At 44.1% G+C, this 12958-nt stretch overlaps 1 protein-coding gene across 2 annotated transcripts in view; it reads right to left on the bottom strand.

Annotated features, from left to right (window-relative positions):
* Positions 1–12958, bottom strand: part of LOC140424480 (proteasome activator complex subunit 4-like) — a 231193-nt gene that overhangs the window by 134098 nt on the left and 84137 nt on the right. For both annotated transcript variants that reach the window (XM_072507869.1, XM_072507870.1), the window contains 3 exons: positions 6495–6562; positions 2460–2675; positions 2109–2266 (listed from right to left, as the gene is read on the bottom strand). In XM_072507869.1, the coding sequence (XP_072363970.1) occupies positions 2109–2266; positions 2460–2675; positions 6495–6562 (442 nt within the window). The remainder of the gene's footprint in view (positions 1–2108; positions 2267–2459; positions 2676–6494; positions 6563–12958) is intronic.

Raw genomic sequence — 12958 nt, 5'->3', positions numbered from 1 at the left:
AATTTGCAGCTGACACCAAGTTTAGTGGGAGGGTGAACTGCAAGGAGGATGCAGAGATCCTGCAGTGTGATTTGGACAAGCTGAGTGAGCAAATGAATGGCAGATGCAGTATAATTTGGAGAAATGCGTGGTTATCCACTTTGGTAGCAAAAACAGGAACGCAGACTATTATCTGAATGGCCATGAATTAGGAGAGACAACAAGACCTGGCTGCCCTCATATACCAGTCACTGAAGGTAAGCATGCTAGTACAGCAGGTGGTAAAACCGACAAATGGTATGTTAGCCTTCACAGCGAGAGGATCGAGTTCAGAAGCAGGGATGACTTGCTGCAATTACACAGGGCCTTCGTGAGGCTACACTTGGAATATTGTGTTCAGCTTTGGTCTCCTTATCTGAGGTAGAATGGCCTTGCTCGAGAGGTAGTGCAGCAAAGGTTTACCAGACTGATTCCTGGGATGGTAGGACTGATGTACGAGGAGATATTGAATCGGTTAAGATTGTATTTGCTGGAATGAGGGAGGATCGCATAGAAACCTATAAAATTCTAACAGGTCTTGACAAGGTAGATGCAAGAATTTTTTTAAAATATAAATTTAGAGTACCCAATTCATTTTTCCAATTAAGGGGCAATTTAGCATGGCCAATCCGCCAAGCCTGCACATCTTTTGGGTTGTGGGGGCAAAACCCACACAAACACGGAGAGAATGTGCAAACTCCACACGGAAAGTGACCCAGAGCCGGGATCGAACCTGGGACCTCGGCACCGTGAGGCAGCAGTGCTAGCCATTGCACCACCGTGCTGCCCTCGGAAGATGCAAGAATGATGTTCCCGATGGTGTGTGTCCAGATACAGGCGTCACAGCCTGACGATACAGGGTAGACCATTTAGGGCAGAGATGAGGAGAAATATCTTCACCCAGAGAGTAGTCGGCCTGTGGAATTCGTTACCACAGGAAGTAGTTAAGGCCCAAACATTGTATCTTTTCAAGAATCAATTAGATATTGCACTTAGGGTAAAGGGGATCCAAGGATATGGGGCAAAATGGGATTAGGCTATTGAGTTGGATGATGAGCCATGATCATAATGAATGGCGGAACAGGCTCGAAAGACCAAATGGCCTGTTCCTGTTCCTATTTTCTAGGTTTCAATGTTTCTAAAATGCCAAATTAACTTTTTTTAGAATAATTTTCCCCAGGCAAAAATTTAAATATAAAAAGATCTTAAATAAATAGTTTCAAATTGTTTTTCAGCAAAGGGGAGATGGATTATTATAATTACTGAGCAGTCATAGCTCCAGCTATTGGTTTCCAGACAGCATGTCTGAACCTACACAAGTGTGACAAAAACATAAATGTGGGACTTTTATGGAGTAATTTGACATCCCACAAATATAAAATTGGCTTTTCAGAGCCAGTGAGGGTGTTCAATTATGAAGTTAGTGCACTGCTTCATAAATGTTACATCTCATTCAACAAGATATAACATTTGCAATGGTTTGTACAGTGAGACTGCATTTGTTAATTCATTGTTTAAGGATAGTACTTGGGAAATCAAAACAAATATTGCCAAAGTTGCTGACAATTTGAGTGGAATAATGCTGACAGCTCCCCTGTCAGTACCAATGCAAAATCTGGGCTATTGTAGTACGTGCGCTGAAATGGTCAACCCAAAAATACGGAATTTCCTGTGATTACAACATTCTAAAGGTTACTTTTTATCTTTTTTACAACATCTTCATTCTAGTCTGAAAATACTGCATCTTCACAGAACACATTACTTTCAGTTTCACGAGATGGAATTCAAGAGAAAGGAGCATTTCCTTCACGTTTACAGGCTCACTCCCATAACTTTATCCAAATGCACAATTCCGATAAAATCAACTACTGTTTTAGAACCATTACACCTTAATGAACAGCTGGTGCAAACCATTTAAATGCTAACTGCAAAATTGTACATTTAAATTTCCAGGATTAGAAAGATAACTTTGGCAAAAGAATCCTACAAAATTACCAACAATTTTTCCATTATAACAGCCACCCCATCTTTTAACCCCCATTCTCTAGCTACTCCCAAAGAATGTATTTTTCGTTAATGTGACAACAAACCTTGACATTTCTATTTCCCCATCAGCACATTGCTGTAGTCTGGTCAGTTCTGGCTGAAGAACGTTATCCAACAAATAGTAAGCAAACTTTATCTCCTCTGGAGAGGCCACATGCCATTGAATTCCTAAATTCCAAAGGTCTCCTGGTCTTCCCCAATCCTATAAACGCATTTTTGGGGATGGGGAATGGAGTGGTAAAAATGTATATTATTTAAATACAATGACTTAGCAAAAACATTAAAATCAATCAAAATAATTTGCATTTATATAACACAATGCTTTGCAGAGGAATAATTAAAAACAAAATCAGACGAGTACATCTTTATCACATCAATTAATAAATAATACATACCTTAATTGGGAAGTACTCTGCAAAAGCTTTATCAAAACCACCTGGCACGCTGCAGTACTCTGTTGGATAGATTAGCGTGGTTGAACGAAGTAGATGATGCAACAGGTTTCCAGCCAGAATGTATCCCTGCTTGCACTTCAACTGCAATGTTCTTTGTAGAATCTTTACAAGTTGATCCTTGTATGGCAGCAGCTTATCGCCATCTACACGAGTTATCTGAAAAAAGTAACTACCTGTATTAAGCCAGGCAAATTTGAAATGAACAGCTGTTATTTTTCAAACAATTCTTTGTACTGACAAGTACTGAGTGAATTTTAATGCTTGTTGATTTTATGTCCTTCCTCATTTTTGTTTCCAAAGGCGCAATAATCTCAACCCAGCTGTAGCAGGTCTGGTGGCGGCCACGCACGGTGAATCTGGAGAGTACCAATAAGTCGGAAATCTGATGTAAAATTAGTTTGGAACCCTCCCAATGGAGGGTGGTTATCCCATTGGCAGGTGGCATGAAAGACATTTGCAGTCATTTGCATCTCATGAAGGATCATTAAAACAGTTGTCTGCCGGTTGCCTGTCAGGCTTTCCAATTTTGCATCACGTCAATGGGAAATCACATTGGTGTCAAAGCCGATTACTAAAGACTGGCATGCACAAGGTGATTTTCAATTCACCAGAAACTTTGAAGTAAATGCCACACGGCCATAGTTTTGCACTGCTCCTGATGCACTGTTCATCACTCTGTTGAGACATACCATTCCTGCCTGTCATCTCCATGGTGAGCTGGTCTTCATGTACAGAACTGTGCTGCTGGACGATGACTTCCACAAAACATGGGGGCCAATTATCAGCCTGTTCCAGGATCTGTTTGAAGCCAACGGTTAGAATGGGGGAGGAGGGTGGCCAGACAACAGCTAGTGGACTCCATCCTGGAAGTCGATAGAAAGTACTCCGAGGTCCCGACCGTAGAGCTGCTGGCGGAGAGGGAAAAGCTGCAAATGGACTTTAACCTGCTATCCACTAAGAAAGAAGTGTACCAACTCCGCCAGACATGGGGGACCTTCTATGAACACGGAGGCAAGGCTGGCCGCCTATTGGCTCACCAGCTGAGAAAGCAGGCAGCCACGAGGGAAATAGCGCAGGTTAAGGATAGCAAAGGCAGACTGGTAACAGAGCCAAAGGAGGTCAATTGGGCATTTGAGACCTTCTACCAGAGGCTGTACACATCCGAGCCCCCCGACGGGGATGCGGGAATGAAACAGTTCCTAGGCAGACTGCAACTACCACTGGTGGGGGAAGGCAGATGGGGGAGCTGGAAGCACCAATAGACCTGGGAGAAATCATGGAGAGCATCAGCTCCATGCAGGCGGGGAAGGCACCGGGACCCGACGGGTTCCCGGCGGACTCCTACAAATATTCGCACCAGTCCTGGCCCCACACCTAAGGGGCATGTTCACGGACTCACTGGCAGGGGGTACCCTGCCCCCAACGCTAGCGCAGGCCACAATCTCACTGATACCCAAAAAATATAAAGACCTGATGGAATGTGGATCATACAGACCCATTTCACTGCTGAACGTGGATGCAAAAATACTCGCAAAGGTCCTGGCCGAAAGGCTGGAGGGCTGCGTACCAGAGGTGGTCGCAGAGGACCAAAACGGGCTTTGTCAAGGGTAGGCAGCTCACAGCGAACATCAGGCAGCTGCTGAATGTGATAATGACCCCCCCCCCCCCCCCCCCCCCCCCCCCCGGGAGAGAACACCAGAATTGATCGTCTCCCTGGATGCAGAAAAGGCCTTTGACAAGAGTCGAATGGAGCTACCTCCTTGAGGTACTGGAACGGTTTGGGCTAGGAGTGGGATTCACCGCCTGGGTGAGGCTCCTGTACAACGCTCCCAAAGCGAGTGTCCGAGCTAACACCACCAGCTCTGAATACTTCCAGCTACAGAGAGGAAGACAGGGCTGCCCCCTATCCCCACTCTTGTTCGTGCTGGCGATCGAACCCCTGCCGATAGCCCTGCGGGACGCAAAAAGCTGGAAGGGAATCCGGAGAGGAGACAAAGCACGGAGTCTCACTCTATGCAGATGACCTGCTCCTCTATGTCTTGAAGCCACAGGAGGGACTGAAGGCAATACTGCAAATACTGAAAGAGTTTGGATCCTCCTCGGGCTACAAACTTAACCTGGGCAAAAGCGAGACATTCCCAGTGAACCCAAAAGGGGGAGGGACAGAGCTGAAGGGGCTCCCGTTCAAAACGGCCCAGAACAGATTCCGTTACCTGGGGATCCAAATAGCCAGAGACTGGACAGAGGTCCACAAGTGGAATCTGACCAGCCTGGTGGAAGGAAGCAAGAAAAGACCTTCAACGGTGGGGCTCACTCCCACTCTCCCTGGCGGGAAGAGTGCAGACGATCAAGATGAACGTACTGCCAAAGTTCCTCTTCCTGTTTAGATCCATCCCGATCTTCATCCCCAAGGCCTTTTTCCAAAACATAGACAGGCTAATCATGGCGCTTGTGTGGGGGGGCAAGAACCCGAGAATTCCCAAACCAACACTGCAAAGAGGGAAAGTCAGAGGGGGTCTGGCTCTACCGAACCTACAATACTACCACTGGGCAGCAACGGCAGAAAAAGTGAGGGGATGGGTACAAGAACCCGACACAGATTGGGTACAAATGGAGGAGGCATCCTGTAAAGGAACAACCCTCTGGACTCTGGCCACAGCAGCACTCCCATCCTCCTCAACAAAGTACACAATGAGCCCAGTGGTAGCGGCCACGCTGAGAACGTGGACCCAGTTGAGACAGCACTTCGGGATAACCAAAATGTCCCTTATGGCCCCCATCTGTGGCAATCACAGATTCCCCCCAGCCATGCTAGATACCACATTCAAAAGATGGAGGCAGGACGGGGGCACACTGACGGTCGGGGACTTCTACGTAGGGCGCAGACTGGTGACACTGGACGAAGAAGTGGAAACTATCAAGAGGGCAGGAATTGAGACACCTCCAAATAAAGCACTTCCTCCGCAAAGAGACAGTAGGGTACCCAGGGGCCCCAGAAGGCACACTACTAGAGGACCTGATAAGCACAAGCAGTGAGAAGGGGGGGGCTATGTAGGAAAATATACGGACAGCGACTGGACAGAGCCCGAACACCACTGGGCGGGACCAGACAAAAATGGGAGAACGAACTGGGGACAGAGGTAGGATGGGGACTCTGGAGCGAAGCACTGAGCAGGGTGAGCTCCACCTCCTCCTGCGCAAGGCTAAGCCTAATTGGTAGGGGGGGACCACAAGAGAAGAGGAAGGGTGCTGAAACCGAAGGGGGGGGGGGGGGGGAATATCATAGACCAACCCAGAGGGCAGCAAAATGTAATGTTAACATACAGTTAGTCAAATGAAGGACAAAACAAACCTCTCTGTAAAATAAAGCAAATTAGCACAGGCAAGAAAAATGTAATGTATGTTAAGTAACTGTTTATAAATATGAAAAAAGCCAATAAAAATATTTTTTTTTAAAAGAATGGGGGGATGGGGGGCAGGGACGCATGGGAACCACCAGGGCCACAGAAAGCAGATAGGAACAAGGGGGAGAGGGTAACAGGGGGGGAAAAGACCCAAGAAAATGCCAGGAGGGAACCCAGGGAGAGATCAACACGTGGACCAGAGGGCCCCTCACAAAGCTATAAGAACTAAACAAATGACAAAACAAACCATCTACGGTGAAGGGAAGGACGTGTGTGTGTGTGTGTGTGTGTGTGTGTGTGTGTGTGTGTGGGGAGAGGAACAACATGTAAATTGTAAATACTAACCGTTCCACCCACCTCTTGCACAGTGTTATTTCTAAAAAATAAATTAAATATTCAAATTTGTTTTCAAAAACCTCAAATTCAAATAGGGGACTCTGAAAAAGGAAAAGCCAATATAGAGAAAAGCATATAAAATATATTCTTAAATGCTGCCTTGTGGGTGTGAAAAGGGGACAATTATGACCATATTCCAGTAGATCAATTTCATGTTACTACTTCTTGTGTTTACCTCGGATAACAGCTGGAGATTCCAAAGCAGCTCCTTATCTAACTCCTGTTCCTGTAACACATCATCATCTACGAAGAATAAAGAAATGCCTTATTCATCTTCATATTTTACATTGTTCTTTCCCAAACATGCAAATTTACATTCAATCAAAATACGCAAGCTCGACACAGATAAGGAACTCGGCTCATCATTCCAGAAAGATCCTTTAATTTCCCCATTATGTCATTTAACATTTGAGATTATTCTGCTTTATTTGCTGCCTCTATTGTCATTCCTTTTATTAATTCTTATTTGCAAAAGGTATGACTGCACACCACATATTTAATTATTGACTTGCACCTTACTACTTCTGTCTATCCTGCTAGCCTATCAATACCCTCTCAGCCTTTCACAGGAATATGATTAGCTTAGTTCCGATCTCAGTTTATGTCATCAGCAAATTTCTAGATTACCTAGTCATTCCCAAATTCAGATTTTGGATAAATAGCAAGAGTACCGCCACAGATCCCAACAGAACACTACTCATCAGATCTTTCCAGTCTGTGAAACTTCTTTCTAAACATTCTCAGAAGTCAGATATTGGTTAAGCACAATCCTCCATTTAAACGTCCATGCTGATAAACCCTGATTAACTCAGGTCCCATCTCACCAATAGTCAAGCTATAACAATATTGATATGTATGTAAACATGATTTAGTACTGCACCTCTCTATTCTGAAATCCATTACTATAATAGATTCACCACTATAGCTGCCAAGCTGGTGATACTATCCATGCTACATGGTAACATATGGCTACTCGAAGCATCAACTTCATTCATTTATCTTAGATTTTGCACACGCTTAACATACTTGGCACATAATTAATTATATATATATTTTTTTAATAAATATTTTTATTTAAATTTTCACATTTTCTTCCGAATTTACACCCCACCAACAAACAGTAAACGGTAACGAATACAATGTCAATCCCCTTATCAACAACAACGATCCCATCCTCCCACCACCCCCCAAACAACAGCCCACCTGACAATATTAGCATCAAATAAAACAAACCCTCCCAAGGTTGAAAAAAAAAAGGAAAAAAGAAAAAGGAATCAGGACTCGCCTATGGTCACCATTGACATATACAGTCCACCCCCCAACCCGCCCCCTAATATTCAATGCCATCCAAGCCCCGAAAGAGTACCGTGAATGACACCCATGAATTGTAGACACCTCCCCACCCCAGACTTCTTCCCTCCACTTCCTCTTGTAAACCCCTCCCCTGAACCTCGGTTCCTTCCCCCAACTTTTCACCCCGGCTAGACTCACCGAAACCTGTTCTACCAGGCTCCGATATCCGCAGCCCCTCCCCCCCACCTCACTCCCGTTCACTGGCTGACTTAAACCGGCCAGCATGGAGGCCCCCGCCCGGGTCTCCTTCCCCTTGCCCGGTCCCAGGAAAACCAAGAAATCCCCTTTAGCACTCAACCCCCGCATAACACCCAAGCCCAAACCATCATTGCAAATGAAAGTCCCATCTCTTTCCTTGTCCAAATATATACAGCGTCGACTCATTTAGTACATACGCCAACACGCAGTGAAAAAATAAAGTTACATGAGGCTACATCGGTACATGACCATTTCTCAATTCTGCCACAGTCCTTCTGCCTTCGCAAACTCCTCCGCTGCTTCCGCCGTCCCAAAATAAAAGTCCTTGGATTTGTAGGTCATCCTCAACTTAGCTGGATATACTATGCCGCACTGCACCTTGCTGATGTACAGTGCCTTCTTCACCCAGCTGAAGGACACCCGCCTCCTCGCCAGCTCCACCGTAAAGTCCTGGTATATGCGTATACCAGCTCCAGCCCACTGCACCACCCGCTTCTGCTTTGCCCAGCCCCGGACTTTCTCCTTCACGCTATACCTACGGAAACAGAGTTACTACTCTTGGCGGCTCACTTGCCTTTGGTATAGGCCTCCATGACCGATGAGCCCGATCCAGTTCATATCGGGAGGGATCGTCCCCCTTCCCCAATAGCTTCGCCAACATCGTGGCAAAGTACTCAGTCGGCCTCGGGCCTTCCACCCCTTCGGGCAGACCCACAATCCTCAGATTCTGTCACCTGGATCTGTTTTCCAGGTCTTCCATTTTGGCTCGCAGACCCTTGTTGGTCTCTATCACCCTCCGCAACTCCTTCCCTATCGAGGTGAGTTGATCACTGTGCTGCGATAATGCCTCTTCCACTTCCTTCAGCGTCTCACCTTGCTCCCGTACCTCCGAAGCTGCGCTTGATACCGCCGCCCTCACCGGGGCAATCGCCTCCTCCACCAGCACTTTCAATACCGCCCCCATCTCCTTCTTTATCGCTTCCATGTGTTTTGTGAACTATTTTTCAAGTTCCACAGCCACCATCTTGGTCATTTCTTCTGCTGTGAGCGATGCTGCCTCCCCTCATGCTCCAGCCTCCGCTTTCCTTACAGCTCCTGCGCTGACTTTTTCACTCACCGGCGGACTTCCGTTAACCCCTTTTTTCACAGCCGCTTTTCTCCCAAACTTGGACATTTCTCCTCCCTGTGCCTTCTTACGGCCTTTTCAGCCTCCGTTGCTCCCGGGACCGGGCGTTAAAACTCCGAAATTCCTATTCCCGAGCATGTGCCCTCCAGTGTGCAGCTGCCTCCCGCCCGCTGTCACCGGAAGTCTCAATTAATTATATTTTTAAAGGACACAGTTGATATTTTATTCTGTTATTTCCTGCTTATTTGATTTTTTTTATTGCCAAGATGATGTCTCAATGAGTGTTCAAGCACCTGATAACTTGTTCAAAAATGCTTATAAATTTGACCTGGTTGCCTGGACAATGCAATGGCTAGGTCAATCTTTAATGACCTCAGAAACTGATCCAATTTTAGTCAAGCAGGCCCAGTTTGGAGCAATGAAGGCTCACTGTTAGAATGAACAAACTGCTGAGAATCAATTGAAATCCTCAAGCATTTAGAAAATTGTAAAGTTCAACCAATTGGCTTACAGTGTCCTTTCACAGAGTCTATTCTAGTTGCAACATTTACCAATTTCAGCACTTGACATTTAAACCTAAAGGGGTAAGTATCTACTTGAACAGTTACAGTTTTTAGTGATGTGAAAGGCTGCATGGGCAATGGAAACAGACACATTCAAATGTCAAAAAAGTTTCAGAAAATTAAAACACATTCAGAAATAACAATTTACAAACTAAAATTATAAATTTACAGGGTACTGCGAGGTCTGGATAGAGTGGACGTGGAGAGGATGTTTACACTTGTAGGAAAAAACTAGAACCAGAGGACACAATCTCAGACTAAAGGGACGATCTTTTAAAACAGAGAATTTCTTCAGCCAGAGGGTGGTGAACCTGTGTAACTCTTTGCCACAGAAGGCTGTGGAGGCCAAATCACTGAGTGTCTTTAAGACAGAGATAGATAGGTTCTTGACTAATATGGGGATCAGGAATTATGGGGAGAAGGCAGGAGAATGGGGATGAGAAAAATATCAGCCATGATTGAATGACGGAGCAGACTCGATGGGCCGAGTGGCCTAATTCTGCCCCTATGTCTTATGGTCTTATAAAATAGAACCAAAAATGAGAAGTAAAAGGGAAGGCAACACAATCAGGAATTGTTCATGTTAAGTTTTAGTATAAGGTTCCGAAAATTATACCCTGCCTGAAATTGAACTACTTTAATAATACAATTTAAGGATTATTCTGGCCCCAGTGTGAACTGAAATATTCAGAAAATGGATTTACCAGCATGAGTGGATTTCCCTAGAGCTATCTAGGTTGCAATTAATATTGGAATAATAATATTCAATGGGACAGAACTGAGGACATGAATTATATAGATACTGCAGATGCCTGCACACATCCATTTTTCCCCCAACTCTGTGGGAACCTGTTATGTGTTGTAACCAATGCCCTTCTGTATAGTATGCCACATGATTACATGGTGATATCATAAGAGGCACTTGGGAGATTTCCCTCTCTTCCATTTTTGACTGTAAGCAAGCAACAACTCTACAATAAACTTTGGAAACTGGGTAAGTAACCTACGGTGTGACAACCTAGTTTTCCTTTGTCTATACTGTAAGTAAAGGTAAACCCCCACAAACATAACAGCATTAAAAAAAAAAGCTAGTGACAAGGATGTTTTTCCAGTGAAATAGTCACAAAAAAAAAAAAACCACTCAGGCCTGGACACTAAGGGGAAGATTGGTTTTCGGGAGAGCACTCCGCCATCCATAAATGTGCAGTGAAATTGGCCCTCAGAAATGGGATTTTTAGCCTGAGTGGTTTTCGGGAGAGCACTCCGCCATCCATAAATGTGCAGTGAAACTGGTCCTCGGAAATGGGATTTTTAGCCTGAGTGTATGTTAATTTTAGAAGCGATAAAAAGCACTTAGGACCATTGCCATGGGTCCCTTTAAGAAATGTTTTTGTCTTATCACATGGCTTCAGTGATGACATTGTGTGGGTGGAGCTGGGCTGTGGCTCTGAGTTTTTACTTTCATTTTTGAGTTGGGAGCTTGCTGTGGCTCTGAATTTTACTCTCGCTTTGAGTTTGACCTGGTTTTGTATTGCACAGGTTGGAAAGAAGTGTCTCCCTGTCTTCAGTTTAAAAGCTGTTTCCAAATTACTTGATAACTTAAAAGTAATAACTGTTTTTTGGAAGGAATTCAAACCTGTTATTTTGGAAAGGAAACAAGTATACCATATCAAGTCTTAAAGATAGTAAGAGTGCAGTGTGTTGGGCCACACCTTTGAAAAGGTGTTACTGGTTTATGGAATCTTGTTATACAATTGGAACACTTAAAGGGGGGGAATTTATTAAGGGTGATACATAGATTACTGTAGCTGTGTGGGGTATTTATGTTTATAGTTGATAAAAATGCTTACTACGTGTGTTTATAAAAATGTTAACTAAATTTGCAAAAAGCTTGTTTTTGATTAAACGTGCTTAAGGCCTCTGTTGAATAACACCTGAAAGGCAGGCCCTTGGGCTCATCAGAACCAAAATCGATAAACAGTTGTAGGTCAGGTGAACTCCATGATATACTTTGGAGTTTTTCTGAACTCTGGCCTATAACACCATTCTTACATTTTTTTCTCCACAATTGCAACCTGGGAGTGCTCCGAAAGTCGGTGATGGGAAGAGAGAATTTTTCTTCAAGCAGAGTGCTGACTAACGCGTTGGTCAATTTGCACAATAGGTGGGCTAAAGAAATAAAAAACCTCCTGGAAACGAAGCAGAGAAAGCCAAGAAATAAGGGGGTAGGCTGTAAAAAAGCCTAGTTATTTATCGAAGGGAGTGAGTTCTTCCAGCTGCGTACCGTTGCACGTGGCAAGCTGCAGCATCAGATCCTTGGGAAAAGAGAGACCCGTGTTTGGGAAGCAACTGCCCAGAAAGGAAAAATACAGTGATCGTAACCAAGATTAAGCAGAATTACAGCTGAAATCTTGATTTTAAAATCAGATTGGTGTTTCCAACCAAGAAAATAATTTTTTTTAAAGTAACAAGAAAATAAATAATACAAATTAAATTGGAAGGGAAAGAAATTAGATGGGAGGAAACATTAAATAAAGTACTACAAGAACTGGTCATTGTGATGGTGGGAAAAGGTGGTGCTATGAAACAATTCAACGAGAATGCGGAATCATGGAATCCCTTTGATGAGAAATTTCAGTATTACCTTGCTGCAAACAGGATACTGGATGAAATTGAAGTAGCAACTTTCTTGCTTGAAGAACACTTCTCTCCCAAACCATTAATCATAGCAGAGAAATTCAGACTTCATCAACTTGGTCAAGAAGAGGGTGAAAATATTCCACAATTTGTAGCAGTATTAAGGAATCTAGTCAAGAATTGGGAGTTTGGATCGACCCTCGAGGACATGCTGCAAGACAGACTTGCATGCGGATTGAGAAATGAGACAATCCAGAGATGATTGCTGACAGAAAGCTCTCTAACACTCAAACTTGCTGTTGAAATAGTAGTGTCTATGGCATTGCAGCGAAAGAAGCTTCCCAAATTGGAGCTGGTGTCAAAATAAACAAGATGAATTCTGGGAAAAGATCTCTCAACATGCAAGCATGCCATAGGTGTTACCTAGATAGGGCATTCTCCATAGAAATCTTGGTGTCGAGATAGCAAATGTCATAACTGCAGCAAGTAAGGTCACATAACAAAGGCGTGCTGGGCTAGGCAAATACCTTAAACCTCAAAGATGGATTAAAAACAAGAACACACCCAAATCCACAAAATGAATTTACAGAATGACCAAAGACAATGAAAATTCCCAGGAAGACAGGATGTCAATGGAGATTGAAGAACTAAAACTTGTGTATTATTGATGCAAGGCGACACACTGAGATTTTGGGTCTATCCAAAACTAAGTGGGAACAAACAGGAATAGCTGCATCTCTTCTCTCTAAGAAATAATGAAGC

Source organism: Scyliorhinus torazame, chromosome 1 (genome assembly GCF_047496885.1).
Source record: "Scyliorhinus torazame isolate Kashiwa2021f chromosome 1, sScyTor2.1, whole genome shotgun sequence".
In the NCBI taxonomy this organism is placed as follows: domain Eukaryota; kingdom Metazoa; phylum Chordata; class Chondrichthyes; order Carcharhiniformes; family Scyliorhinidae; genus Scyliorhinus; species Scyliorhinus torazame.
This window is presented reverse-complemented; position numbering and strand designations above follow the sequence as displayed.